Below are 15,345 nucleotides of genomic sequence, written 5' to 3'. Positions count from 1 at the left end.
GATGACTCTCAGCCCTAATTTTCTTTCAGTTATTAGAAGGTATTATAAAGTTAAAAGTCCCCGATGTTATTATTAGTTACATTCTCAATTTCTTGCTTCTTTCATTTTTACCGCACTTTTACATCTAACACCACCAAAGACCTTTTACCTGATCTAACCTTATATCACTGTTTCTCTTGTCTCTTGTTTATACTTTAAGCTCTACAAGTCAAGGAGCAAATCTTAGAGCTATATTTAACATTGTGCAAAAGTCTGGCGTTCTGCTTGTACATTGTGTAAGAAGCCTGCACCTGCTAAGATGGTTAAAAAGCCCAACAGATTCTTTCCATTCAGTCAGCCCATCTGCCTATTACATTTTTCATGCCACACTCATCTCCATGGTACCTGAGTGCCTTCTTCCTTTTATACTCCGGATCAAGGTGTCCCTGTGTGAAGAACCAAGTCACAGTCAGGAATAACAATTCAGGGAGTCTCGTGGGTACTTCACTACTACATACAAGCTGCCCAGCAATTGTACAAAATAGCTGAAAAAAGCACCAGAACAGTGGTGAATGAAAATGCAATCATAAAACCACCTTCATGGGTTTCACATGTCCACTTTTTTGTATTTACAGAAGTCCAGACCATGAAGAAAATTATGATGATGTTGAATTTGTTTCACAGGGTAAGATGCATGTATTTTAGTTAATGGCAGTTATACCAAGCTGTAAACATATTGTGTTTATAGGATTAGCAAAAGCATATTGTATTCATGAGGGACTTGTGTAAATAATTATGCTGGTTCTGCAGTTTTATGGATGAAGATGGTTGTCTCATAACACTAACAGTTCCCTAATTAATACGACAGACTCTCAGGAACTGCTTTAAATATCTCCCCTCTCCCTGCCTTTTTTTGGTTAGAAATATGCTGGGACTGTAAACTACCAGATTTTCAAATCTGAACCAAAATGAATGCTGCTCTTTCAGAGTTGAAGTTGGGTGCTCTTGTGAAGCAGTCGTTGTTTTATACTTGATTAAAAAAAATTGTTGACTGTGCTTTTAATGTTGCTTTGTGGTCTGCCTTCAATAAGAGACAGTGAGCTGCTATGTTGTACCAGGAGCAGCCAGAGAAGCAGATTGTGGCACAAAGAATCTGCCCTCTGATCTCTCCTTGAGACGACTTGGTCTGTGCCAGGCACAGTATGCATCTTTTAGTGCGCTAGCCATCCCTGCTTACAGCAATGTGGGCTGTGGAGCTGAAACTGAGCCCAACCTTTTCTTACCTAATTACCTGCAGAGTAAGGAGGAAGCAGGAGATTCACAATTTCTTTTCCTGCAGCCCAGGGTACAGGCTGGCTTAGAAAAAGAGCCTTTGGCCTTCTTACACAGCTATTGGTCTTGTGCAAGCAAGTTTTTTGAGGTCTGTTCGGATTTATTAGGTTTTTAACAATTACTTTCCTGTATAAGTAGGCATTTTTGTAAACAAATACCATAGGTAAGTTCATCAATGTCACAAAAGAATCTTTAAAAGAAATTTTCCACTTTTAAAAATATGTAGTGAAATATGCTATTTTGTAGATATTTCTAGTTTACAGCATACTACAAAAGCAGCCTGAAAAAACTCTGATTTTTTAATTCATACCCTAATTAAAAGCCAGGAGCCTGCACATATTTCTAGTTAATATCACTAGTATTATTAGCAGTTTGTAAATAGTTACACTATTAAGTGAACATACATACTAAATATTTAATTAATAGTTTTCTGTACAGCAGAAAATAAATACCCTGTTTTTATTTTTTGTCATATAGGTCATGGAAATACAGAGGGGGTAAGTGTTATCCTCCATTATAAGCCTATCCTTCTAGCACAAATTTACAAATTATTAAAATCCCTTCAACACATTAGAAAATTAATTGCAGAATGAATCCAGTATATTGACAGTAAATTGTAGAAGCACTTACTTGTTATGAAGGACAGAAATAAAACTGGGTAAGCAGAGCAAACTGGAACTAATTATCAAAGCTGGCTAGACACCAAAAATTGATTTTAAAAAGCGCAAAACCACCTTCTATTTCCACTGACGTTTCATTTCACTGAAATTTTCCAGAAGAAAGGGCCTTGTTCTATTCTAGTAATAAACTACTTGTTTTAGTTAAGTACAGTTTTATATCATGTCTTTAAGTACCTGGCTTATTAGGACTAAAACAGTCTCTGGGACCCTAATGTGAGTCCCATTTAGATCCCCAGCATTCCAGTTTAACTACTGCTAACCCTGGCACCTTCATCATGGCAGTGCAATCATCAACACAGATAAAGGCTTTCCAGGACTAACACTGCAGTTAAAAAATCCACTTGGGACTAAGCAATGTGCTAGTATGATTGTAACAATCCAGGACTTAATAGTTGTGGTATTGTAAAATCAAAGTTAGAAAAAAAAAAATAGTGGGTTTGAATAATGTAATAACTTGGTTTGGGATGATTAAATTAATTTGGTATTTTCATTTTGTTGTAAATGTTTTTATATAGTTTGTATGAAGCTTACATAGCAGGCCCGGTTTCTTCGTGTTTTTCCAAATGTATGTAGGCCATTGAAAACCAAATTTTTCTTATAGGGCCAAGAAAGTGATGGAGAAATGTATGAAGATATAAATGATATCAGGTAGTAATTTTAAACTCTATAACCTATTGCATCTGTACTACTAAAAGCTTGCTAACAAAGATACTGCACGTGGCACAAAAGTGTGATTCCACTGCAGTCCCTGCCAGGCATTACTGTGTTCATTCACTTCACCTAGAGAACATCAGGTTGTTCACAGGTTCTTTCCTACTTAGATCTGCTATGCCCTGGGCTAGGAAAACTCCTTAATAAAACCATGTGGATATTGTGATCTAGGTAACAGAAGTCTGATTTCTGATCTAAGGAACTTGTCTGAATCATTGTTTGGAACTACAGCCCAGGAGGAAAACTAAGCTCAATCCCTAGGTACTAGGGACCCAGATAGACCTTTTGTTGTTCTTGCTTTCTAGATAGATGTATTTAGAACTCCTACAAGAGGCTGGATTTACAGTTCTCATGGCCTGAGTCCTCTGGCAGAGCTACAGAGCCAGAATACAAGGTCTGGTCATTCTTCTGCCATTTAGCCCTTTATTTTGAGGAGTCTCTTGCCCTGCTAATGTCTAAATATATGGGATGCACTGTATGACAATAGCCAAAGAAAAGCTCTAATTCCCTTGGAATAAGTAACAATCTAAAGTTGCTACACAAAAATACCTTATTCCAGATGTAATGACTTTCAGTAAAATATTATTTTTTAATTCCCTTTGCAAATAGAGAATTTTAAAACTATATAACCAAAACAAGTGATCCTCAGTCTTTTTTTTTTAACATGATTTGAGCATATCAGTTTAGCACAAGTATAAGAAAATGAAGAGGAGAGAGCTTCACTCAATCAGTCCTATAGGGTTTGTAAAGCATAGCTCTTCCAGCCAAACAGTTGGCAGCTAACAGCAGAATTGTAGCTACAGTCCTTATTACATCCCAGGTCCCAGAACCCAGTACCATCTAGTGTATGAGCACAGCAGGAAGTGTACCCTGTCATGATAGTCACATTTATGACACAGTGCAGAAAATGGACTGTCATTTGTGTAGACTGCTGGAATAGGTTGTAATTAAGTTTAAAACCACAGTCCAGTGGTAGCTCAGGCTTCAGTTTAGGCTGCATCAACCACTGATGGCCTGAGTAAATATTTAACAGCTGCAGCCAGTGCCACAACACCTAGACTGCAACCAGTTTCTAAGCTTGCTTGACAAAATAAGCTCAGAGATGTTTGGATATGCACATGCTGAGCCAGCCTCTTACCTCCAAATAACCTTTTCTGGTGTACTGTCTTCTTCAGGACACTTTAAATTATATATGTAATAAAAGGGAAAGGGCTGTTTACTCTATCTGTTGCAGCCACACATAGGTTTAGAATCTGTACCTTTGATTTCGCTGGGAGAAGTCTTCTTCCACCACACGCAGTTCTTTGTTAACCTTGGATAAGAAAGCTCTAGCGAGATTTGCTTCACTGCTACATTCAGTCTTGGCAATGCACTTTCAGATCATCAAGGGGAAAAGAGAAGAAGCGGGACAAGGAAGAAAAGAGAAGAATGGACCAAGAGAAGAAAGAACAAAAGGAAAAAGAGAAGAAAGAGCAGGAAATAAGGAAGAAGTTCAAGGTAAGCTTTTTGTTTTGTAATCTGGCCAAAGACATGTTAGAAGCATTATTTAGCGTTGTTGAGTTCAAAATACACTTTTCAGCTGGCTACAAAGCTATTTGTTATGGTAAGTAGTTCAAGCACCTGGATAAATTCTGAATAAAGGTTTAAGCTACCCCTTTATATTTTGGCATATGCTTGACTTCAGGCTCTGTACTGAGGGCAAAAACATTTTTTCAGTGTTTATATAATTTTTGTTAAATTCCCTTCATGTTTTTTCTATTAAAAAAAGCCTTACAAACATTTCCTTTCACTTTTCTGTTTAAAAAGCATTTATTTCACTAGAAGAGCATCAAAAGACCTTACTAAAACTAGGAATTGGATTCCATATACTTAGTGGTTTTGCTTCACTGGAGTCAGAAAAAACAGTACCCAGCCCTTAAGAGTTTTCAACATTATATTGCAACACATTGCCCTTGTTTTGGTCTGAAGAGACCTAAAGGGAATTCTAGCCTAAACAGGGAGGAAGGGAATAGGGCATGTGTAGGGGAGCTACAGCCACTGTCAAAGCCTAGGGGCTAAATGATGAGACAGTTCTTTCTGGTTTATATAATTTTTATATAGCTGGTGGTCAGCATGCTCCCCCAGTTTACAAACCTGCCATTTTCTGTTAACTAATGCCTGTTCACAATGCTCCACTGTGCTTCTTTCAGTGTCATTGTACATAGTGGGCAGCTTTGTTCTCCTTCCTCTTATGCTCTGTACGCAGTAAAGCCGCAGTGATTCTCTCACACCATGGCCTTGGTCTGCTGTGGAGAGACTGACATGAGTTGAGGAACAAATATTAAAGGAAAATACTAATAGCTAATAGTAGTGGGTTAGCTGACCCTTGTCAGGCTCCAGGTCTATTTTTCAGACCACTCCTGTGAATTGTAGGCATTAGTGCACTGAATGCTTTCAGACTGCAGACTGCTGTCTCACAGCCATTAAAGTATGTTATTATTCTTACATGCAAACAAACATATTTTACTGCATTTTTTCCCCCATTTCTTTACCACCTATACAGGACAGATATTCCTGAGCTAGCCTATAATTGTCAACAGCCACATGCCTCTGCAAGATCACAGATATCTTTAAAGCCACAGATACTAAAATCCAAAGTGGTTTCTCCAAAATATATACTAAAGATCTCACAAAGAAAATCCTGAATTCCAATAATCAGTGTGATCATCTCTTGTGATTACTTGTAGGACCATTTATAGATTAGAATTGTAAACACAGAACATTATGTGGTGGACTTATTTACATTAATTAACATACTCATATGAGTAGTTCTGCTGGAACATGGAGCTGCCCACTGGAATTAAATACGTGCCTGTTTTGTGAACCTGTGAAAGGATCCATAGGTTAACCTGTTGCTTTTAGTCTTTGCATTTCTGTCATTTTGCCAGTCACTTCTTCAGCTGCTCTACTATTATGCTGTTGCTCTCTATTTTCATTCCTGATTGTTAATTTAAATCGGGTAGTTGGGGACAGGAGTGATGCTTTTCTGTTTATTTGCCTAGAGTATTCTAAATGTCAATGAAATGAATAATCATCATTGCAGTTATTTTCTCTTTTGTCTGAATGTTTGGGAAAGAACTCCATTTTTCCACAGCTGTGATTTCTTTTGTTGCTTCTTCTCTGCAGTTAATGGGACCCATCCAAGTCCTTCATCAAGCACGAGCTTGTGTTGACCACAAGGGAGGGAAGAATGAGCTTACTGTCAAACAGGGGGATGAGATTGAAATCATACGCCTCACAGACAATCCAGAAGGAAAGTGGCTGGGCAGGATAAAAGGATGTTGTGAGTTCTGTTTCTTCACTGTGTTCCTGAATGTTTTCACTGTATGACAGCAAACATGTGAGCATTACACCAAGGAGTAGCTTTACCAAGGTTGAGTCACTGGCCACCAAAGTAAATAATTATCACAACTCAGCCTTCTGTCCTTAGCTGGCATGTGAGGCTTAGCTCACATAGGAAGTTATTGTACAACCTAATGTAATATCTACAGGCACCAGAATAAGTTAAGAACAATATGTTGGGATCTTCATGGTCCTGTTGAAACATAATTCCATGTCAGCCTTCAAATAGCATCAGAACTTGGCTACATGCAAGTAACAAGGATTGCATTTTTTCACATCTTTGTAATAAAAATAATATGGGTGTTCCTAAAATAGAAGCAGAGAATATAAGGTCCTGTTTTAAGTGTTTGTCTTGTTCCTATTCCTATGGAAAGTTTCTAACTGATTTCTAGATTTTATTTTGTCTGAAATCCAAGATGTTTCTCTAACTGCATAAATATCATCAGTGGATCTATGAGCACAATAAGTGGTTGATGATCTGGCTCCTGGGTTATAGCAAAGACGTGAAAAGATGGATCAATAAAATCAACGAAAATTACTAAAAGTACTTACTTGATTTTTAAGGAGACTAAAACGACGGTAAGTTCAGTAAGACAGTTCACACATGTAGAACTGGGCAATACCAGCTGAGCACTTTGCAGCACTGGATGTAAAAAGACATTAAGGAACCGGAACATGTCCCATACAAAGAGACGCTTAAAGAGCTGGATCTCTTCAGCCTGGTGAAAGGAGGGCTCGGGGGGATCTTATAATTGTTCATAAATATATGATGGAAGGGTGTAAAGAATATGGAGCCAGGCTCTTTCCAGTGCTGCCCAGTGACAGTGTGAGAGGCAACGGGCACAGACTGAAACACATGAAATTCTGTCTGAGCATCAGGAAACATTTTTTTACTGTGAGGATGACTGGGCAAGGGAACAGGTTGCCAAAAGAGATGGTGGAGTCTCCTTCCATGGAGATCTTCAAAACCTGACAGGACATGGTCCTGCGCAACCTGGTCTATTAGATCCTGCTTGGGCAGGGGGACTGGCCAAGATGATCTCAAGAGGTAGGTTCCAATATCAAATTTTCTGTGATACTTTGAAGTTTCTAAATAAACCTTTTGCATGGATCATTTTGTACATAGGAAAACAAATCTTAGTGAGGACTGAGAGAAGGTTATTTTCTTGAGCATGTGCAGTCAATTAATTAATTTACATTTAATTAATTTACTTTTCATAAACTGATTCTTGCCTCAGCAAAACTGCAAGCCGTACAAGGCTTCTCACTGACAAGCGTCAACAGTTCAGCCTAATTTGTTTCACCAGTGCTTCAGCCCTCAGTGTTCACATGTTCACAGGCCAGTAACAGTCTGTGAAGAAGACCAAACACCAGAAGAAAATCAGTTCTGATTATTTCAATAAAAGAAATAAATCAGTGTATTAGAGATTTGAGGTGAAGCACACTAAAAACTGGATTAACTCAGAAGTAGCAGAGTCAGAGATTTTCCATTTCCAAGAAATCCATGTGCATTTTTCACCTTTGAGAAAATCCTTTCTTGTTTTCTTCTGTATAGGCAGTATGCCTGTCTAAAATTCCCCTCAGCAGAGACAGAGTTCCCGATCTCAGGCCAACTGCTCTGCTGCAGGTTTCTCCTGAGCCATTGCACCCAGGGGTATAACCGGATCTTTTTAGCGAAGATCCACAGACAAGAGGATAGCAATGCAGCTGCAGCATGTCTACCATCTGAAGCAAAATCAATGCAAACAAAATGTTTCTCCCTCCTAATGACGTGTCAGAAACTTCATGCAATGGACTGCCCTAAAATATGCCATGAGACTGTAGTGATCCCAAGGTTAGCTGAAAAAGGGAGCTTGCCCCATGATTCATGGAGTCTGCACAGCAAATTCTTCTGCCGTAGCTGAGAAGCAAGTAAAGGTGAAGTTAACTTGCCACCAGCTGAGGAAGGTTTGGGGGGGAGATCTGAGACAGATCTGAGATTTGTGTAGACTCAGGCTGAGGCTGCTTGGAATGAGACATTTCTCTGAAAGTTTTCAAAGATCAAACAAAACAATTCAATCACTGATTCTGAAACTTCTGTTAAACTCATGCCTTTACCATAAGCTTTAAAACTATCTCTGCCTAATCACATGGTTTCGTTCATTTAGATGGATACATTAAAACAACTATTGTGGAGATTGATTATGATTCTTTAAGAAGAAAACAACAACCATCTACCAGACCTACTGTGAAAAATCTAGAGAGTGACCAAGAAGTGTATGATGATGTTGGAGAGCAGGACAGCATTAGCAGGTATGTATAAAGAATACATGAAAAGCAACGGATGATTCACCCCAGTCAGCTTAGTTAGGGGAAGTTTTACAACAACAAAGCAGACTCTTGTCACAGAAGAACAGCCATTTATACCAGAAACATGTAACTAAGCTATTCAAACTAAAGTAGTCAGAGAAACAAGAATGGATTCTGGAATCCAGCATCTATAGGCATTCATACTCAGGAGGAATCCATACTATGGGAAGAGGAACTACAGCACTGCAGTCCAAAAGAGAACAAAATGCAAAACATCACCTGCAGGAAGTGCAATTCTCTTCCCTCCCTCTCTTTTCTTCTTCTGCCTTTTGAAGTCACATATTGCCTTTTCTAACATGCAAGAATAAAAGACTCTAAAAGCAATGTAAACACTCACTGCACTGGGGAACTCCTGATCACACTCATTGCTCTTAAACTATGAGTCTTACTACCTCTTTCCTTTTGAAAAGAAGGGAACTCTGGAAGCATGGCTAGGATGGTCCTTCAGAAGACAGTGTGGCTAATGTGTTTAGTCCTGAAAATCAGGCCTATAAAATCCCATGAGAAGTATATGAGCTATACTTTTTTCACTTTATCAGAAGCTTCTCCTTGATGTCACAGTCTCACATGTATTTGCAATGCAGTGCTACATTGCTGACTCTCTACTTCAATATGCCATATTTTTCATGTCAAATAGATCTGCAGCTGAGGAAGTGCCATCTCCAGCAGCATATCAGACTTGCTGGCAAGAAAGCATCCTCGTGATCTTGTGACAAAAGTCAAGGCTATCACATGGCCCAACATGATGGTGGTACCCCTGTTACCTGACCTCACATAAAAGTCTGCTTCTGTCATGTGATAAAACAAACCAGTGCTCACTCCCCATTACACGTCCTGATGTGAGAAACACATATCCCAGCATTCAGATAAGAGATTGGCATATGGGTGTAGTGAATTTCAATGTGAAGGACAATCATCTTGAAACACTTTGCCATTACACCTTATTTTACTGCTTCCCAGTACCTTAACTTAGAGGCTGGAAAAAAGGGAACACAGCTGGCTGGCCACTGCATGCAGTTGATCCTCAGCTGCTAGAACATCCAGATAAGCTCCAGAAACATCACTTGGAAAGATCTGCCTTCAGGCTGGCATTCTTTAAGCAACCAATATAGTTTTGCATCTGATCTTTTCCCAGATTGCTCAATACCATTTTTCCTCCTTGCACATTTGTCTCAGCATCGTAACCTAGCCAGAAGAGTCGCTTTATTTGTTCTAGGTTTCAGGTTATCTGAGCATTAGGTACTTCATTGCAGAAGAATCTTTGGGCAACCCTCTTTGCTATGGCAAGCATTACAATTAACCACCTCAATGCAAAGAATTTAGAAAATTTATTGCATTCAGAAGCAAACAAGAATACTTAAACTGTTGCATATTAAAACAACAGTGTAAGGAACTAGGAAGGATGAATGAATGGCTCCGATTTGTTAAATCCTTTAAGCTGTATTTTGACATTTTCATCTTCTGCGGTGATTAATAGCATTCACTTCAGTTCATGAGCATGAATTGCTGGAAGGTCTGACATACACCAACATGTTTTGAAACCACTGTAAGAATGTCATACTAAAAAAAACCTCTTGACCAAATAGTATTATCTCATTATCAGTACTATTGTTAATATTCCAAAATTAATAAGTGACTTGGGCTGTTGTGTTTCAGGATTTCTTGGCACAAGAGTTTAACAAGTATCTTGTTTTGATGTATAAGTTTAAGTCAGGCTCTGACCTGGAAATAATCTCAGCTACTGTGAACCTATCAGGTTTTTTCCAATTACTGTTAGAACACTGGGATAATATAGAATCCTTGAAATGTTAGAAAGATGCATTTAGAGGTTTAAAGCATCACACAATGATTTATTTTGCTAGTTCAGCAATAAATTCATTTGTTTACCATTTCATTTCAAGCAAATCCCCTCATAAGAGATGAATCTAAAGGGTGTGGATGCACTGTCTAGAGTTCAGTCAGATTATATTTTAATTCTCATCAAGTTTGACTACATGACCTCCTCAGATCCCTTCCAACATGAATTATCCCATGATCCTAAGTCATATTTTCTACTTTAGTTTAAGGATATCAACAGGAATATGAAATATACTCTAAATATAGTAAATTGTCATAGCTGTAGATATCAGTTTGCATTTCCTTGAAAATGACACTTTATTGGAAATTGTTAACAGCTGCTAACAATTACTGAAATTAGGACCAAATGTTCTGCTTGTATGAAAATGTGCACCTTCATTGGCCTAAAATATCTGCATTGATTTATGCAAATAGAGAATTTGCTTCACAGTTTTACTTATAAAATACTACCCTTTTTTTTTTTACATTAACTAAAGACAGTATTGATAACTGTCTCTCTTATAACACTTTGAATTACTGTGAATGATATTTTAAAATACTCTTTTCTGATTTGTAATGAATTATTTCAAAAGAAAAAAAAAAGAGTATTTTTTCCTGCTTTACCTGAATCTACTAAAAGTTAATCTTTCCTTATCTAAGAGTTAGTTCACTTACGGATTAGGTTACATGTTTTCTTTAGAGAATGCAATTACTATTTGACTGTAGAAATCAGTGTGTGTGTGGTGAAAAGAAAGAGGAAAAAGAACTGGCACATTTAGCTGTTGCCCCGATAGAACACACAAGCAAGTGCCTGAACTTCCGGTGAAGAGTTTGTAGTGCTCAGCTGGCAATGTAGATGACTGACAAAGCCAAAAAGTTTAGAACTAACAACAGCAAAAGTGATGGGTGATCATGGTGTTTTCTTTTTCCAAAGAATGACTGTTTTTCTCTAATATGTCTCTCACTTGCTTTTGCAGTCAGAGTGGTGGTCAAAGTGGAGATGGAAGTAAGTTTTACGTCTACTTTCTGGGGAGACTTGTTTCCATGTACTGCTTGCCTTCAAATCCAGACCTCTGCAGCTTCCAAATAATGCAGTAATTATCCATAAGCATGCTAAATATTAGCTAACAGATAACAGACAAGGAGGGATAGTGGCCAAATTAACTTTCTTTCCACCTATGAGAAGGTGGGTAAGAAAGTTTTGTCTTCAATACTGTGATTCAGAAGCATGCCAGAAGATGGAAAACTTTTTTGTGTATGTGTGTGAAGGTAAATCACCCCACAAAACAGCACAGCTATCATAGAATCATAGAATTGTTAAGGTTGGAAAAGACCCTTAAGATCATCAAGTCCAACCGCTAACCTATCACTGCTGAGTCCATCACTAAACCATATCCTCAAGCACCACACCTACCCTTCTTTTAAATACCTCCAGGGATGGAGACTCCACCACCTCCCTGGGCAGCCAGTTCCAATGCCTGACAACCCTTTTGGTGAAGAAGTTGATCCTAATATCCAACCTAAACTTCCCCTGGCGCAGCTTGAGGCCATTTCCTCTCATCCTATTGTTTGTTACTAGGGAGAAGAGTCCAACCCCCACCTCGCTACAACCTCCTTTCAGGTAGTTGTAGAGAGCGATAAGGTCTCCCCTCAGCCTCCTCTTCTCCAGGCTAAACAACCCCGGCTCCTTCAGCCGCTCCTCATAAGACTTGTTCTCTAGACCCTTCACCACCTTGGTTGCCCTTCTCTGGACATGCTCCAGCACCTCAGTGACCTTCTTGTACTGAGGGGCCCAAAACTGAACACAGCATTCATGGTGCGGCCTCACCAGTGCCGAGTACAGGGGCACGAAAACCTCCCTGCTCCTGCTGGCCGCACTATTCCTCATACAAGCCAGGATGCCATTGGCCTCTTGGCTGCCTGAGCACACTGTCGGCTTGTGTTCAGCCAGCTGTCAACCAAAATATAATTGGCAAAATATTAATATGACCAGGAGGTTTTGTGCAGGAGAAATCCAGTTCTGAAATAGCCACTAATACTACCAGCTAAAGCTGAATTCTGCTGACAGAGTTAAGGGGAACTTCAGTTTCAGTGATTCTCTGGAGTCCTAGCCAGTATGACTGCAGTGGTTTCACACTGTAAAGAACACACATTCAAACTCAGTTTCCCCTTTGGTAGCACATATATTTACATAGCATTCTCTGTTGATCACAAGAGCACAGCTCATCTTCTCAGCTTAGAGTTTAGATAATAGTCATGGCAGAAGCATCCCCTGGCAGTGCTGAATGAAGCTGCTGCCAGCTAAGCACAGATTTCAGTGATTACTCTGACCAGTGGCTAGAATTGGACATGGAAACTGAGCTAACTCTGCACTGGTGGAGGTGGGGCTCAAAGGTCAGAACTGATACCAAAATGGGGAGCTTACATTGCAGTTGCCTTTGGCTTCTGCGGATGAACACAAGATGTCACTTGCTGAGAGTGTTTGTCTGACATCTTCAATCATCACTCAAGTCACACACAAAACCTTAGAACTCATCAGCCATCATAATGACTGGGCCAAAATCAGCCATTTAGAATTTCGTCAAATACAGTTTAAATATATTTGTTTTCAGTATTCATGCTCTTGTGGTCGGCAGTGCCACATTTAAATGCTGTCAATGGCATTCCCAACTGGGATAAGTCTAAATCACTGTTTTAATAAATAGGCTGTGCCGGTTTACAGAAAGATTCCATTTGCAAGGATATTGTAAAACCTGCGCACACACACCTTACATACTTAAGAGACCAGTAATGAATACCCTATTCAGCAGCATTAAATATAAACAAATTAATTCACTGTTTGATCTGTTAAAGAGATGTTCCCACCACCTCCTTCTGATCAAGAAATTTATGATGGGATTGATGATGAAGATGCTGCAACTAGGTACGTATATAATTTTTAAAATTTGCTTCTTTACCAGCGTTTTCGTCTCCGTTTTTTTGTATTTTCGAATTAGGCATAATGATTAACAAGTATTAGGATGATCAGCAAGTGGATATACATCAGGATCAGGATGGATTCGTGAAGCTAAAAAAAAGGTTCTTTGGTCTTTTGGAGAAGTTTTGTTCTGTGATTAATTCTGGTATGTCAGCAATAGCAGCTGCAATCATGAAAATCCCCAAATCCCCAACTAGACAGAATAGCTCTGTAATGAAAATAACAAACTAAAATGTTAGCTTGCTGAGTAACCACATGAAAACAGTAAGATACTAGATTAATATCTATACCTACAGATATATATATCAATATCTACAAATGACCTAACATGCATATTTCTAGTTTAGCATTTTAGTGTTTAGCATTTAGGTAAGTGTCCTTACTTTGTGGTATATATATTGTTGGCATTAAGGAGAGTTATGTACATCAATGGAGAACTTCAGCTGGAGCTTTTAAAAAGAATGTTATATTTTACATTATGATAATTGCATGCATACTCCAAAGGTCTGTATCACAGGATGAAGATAAGAATGGTATCTGGTCCTGGGGAATCTTGAAGAGGCTAAAGGTCAAAGATGACAAAAAGAAAAGTGTACGAGAAAAAACAACCAAAGTCAATGGGGCAGAAGATAATGGAGATTTGTTGTAAGAGTCTGCCAGGAAATCACAGCGCACATTAACTAATTCTAATAAAGCATTAATCACATGCTACTAACTTTCTCACAGCAGCCTAATGAATCATGCATCGAATTGCAGCTCAGGATGATACTTTTCTGCAAAAACACTGACCTCCTTTCTTTCACCTGCATAAATACAATTTCTCTCCTAACAAGCTGTATTTGTTGCATAAGTCTGGTAATTAAAATATACCAAAAAAATTTTTATGAAGAGCATCAAAATAATCCATCATCTTTGTGCCACTCTGGTGATGTAAGTTTGCTCTATCCTCAGTAAAATGTACTTTGCTTATCAGTACATCTAGCTGAGATGTACATGTACATGTAGCTGAGATGAACTGGTAAATCTAGCCCCATCAATCCAAATTTTAGGAATAATATACCAAACAGAAAAATGCAAAGATTATCTTCTACCCACCTTCCCTAGAGGTTAGATCAGCAGCTGGTGTTTTTACCACCATCTTCTCTCATTCAGTTCTGAACCAGTTTACTTTGATTCAGTGGTAAAAAGACATTTAGTCCATGGGTATTGCTGGTGTCAATGGAGCTTCAAAATGTCTGGAGATTACTTGGATCCCTTGTGTTGCAAATTTCTTACATGATTTAAATGATGCAAAGGCCTATTAATGTGACATAAATACTTAATGAGCATCTTTTTTCCCCAGCATGTCTCCTTCAACAAAGCAGTTTGGAAAAGGTAATTAATAGCATATTGTTCAATCTCCATATTGATTCCTGATCCTTTTTCTATATCATGTATTACTCTGTATCATGCTAGGCACAAAAATAGATCCCAGGAAGGAAACAGGATTTCATGTTTCTTACCCAGGTCCAGCAAAACAATTTCAAATATTGTGACTGATTTGGCTACAGACAAGGAGATACAAATACATTAAAAGCTCTCTAGAAAACAATTTAATGTATTTCTTAAGAAGTCATGATTTTTCTGTGTAAGATTTCCACTAGTTCATTTTATATGACATTAAGTATGAACGGATACACCTGGAAAGAAACATTTAATGCAAGACTTCAAAAATAAAGAGAGATGCTTGTTGTTATTTTTATCACTTGCAGTGTCTTTGTAAGATAATATATGCTCATAAATATCAGCTCAGCCATTGAATAAAAAGCAAGTTCTAGCAATTTTTAAGGCTGTTGCCTGAATTGAGTTCTAAACCTTTTATTTCCTACTGTGGTTTTTCTAGCCATTGATTTGATGAGTTCAGCAATTGCTTCCTCTCTACCAATATGCTGAATGTGATTCAAAGTATATTATTGGGGTAAGAATTCTTTTCACGGCTTTGGCATTGCAAGATGGCCTAAAAACCTGCATACGTGTGATTCATATCCACTTCTAAGCAATGTTGCATTGACCAGAATGCTACAGAATTGCCCAAGTGTACCTTAACATCAAACCCCCAAA

General features: G+C 38.4%; 1 protein-coding gene across 5 annotated transcripts in view; it reads left to right on the top strand.

Moving 5' to 3' along the window:
* Nucleotides 1-15,345, top strand: part of FYB1 (FYN binding protein 1) — a 68,114-nt gene that overhangs the window by 41,368 nt on the left and 11,401 nt on the right. For 3 of the 5 annotated variants that reach the window (XM_064438092.1, XM_064438090.1, XM_064438091.1), the window contains exons 4-13: nucleotides 615-664; nucleotides 1,789-1,808; nucleotides 2,593-2,639; nucleotides 4,082-4,199; nucleotides 5,868-6,024; nucleotides 8,231-8,375; nucleotides 11,246-11,274; nucleotides 13,122-13,191; nucleotides 13,750-13,890; nucleotides 14,588-14,619. In XM_064438092.1, the coding sequence (XP_064294162.1) occupies nucleotides 615-664; nucleotides 1,789-1,808; nucleotides 2,593-2,639; nucleotides 4,082-4,199; nucleotides 5,868-6,024; nucleotides 8,231-8,375; nucleotides 11,246-11,274; nucleotides 13,122-13,191; nucleotides 13,750-13,890; nucleotides 14,588-14,619 (809 nt within the window). The remainder of the gene's footprint in view (nucleotides 1-614; nucleotides 665-1,788; nucleotides 1,809-2,592; nucleotides 2,640-4,081; nucleotides 4,200-5,867; nucleotides 6,025-8,230; nucleotides 8,376-11,245; nucleotides 11,275-13,121; nucleotides 13,192-13,749; nucleotides 13,891-14,587; nucleotides 14,620-15,345) is intronic. The other 2 variants (XM_064438094.1, XM_064438093.1) reach the window with 1 other exon arrangement.

This window comes from Phalacrocorax carbo, chromosome Z (genome assembly GCF_963921805.1).
Source record: "Phalacrocorax carbo chromosome Z, bPhaCar2.1, whole genome shotgun sequence".
NCBI classification, from domain to species: domain Eukaryota; kingdom Metazoa; phylum Chordata; class Aves; order Suliformes; family Phalacrocoracidae; genus Phalacrocorax; species Phalacrocorax carbo.
This window is presented reverse-complemented; position numbering and strand designations above follow the sequence as displayed.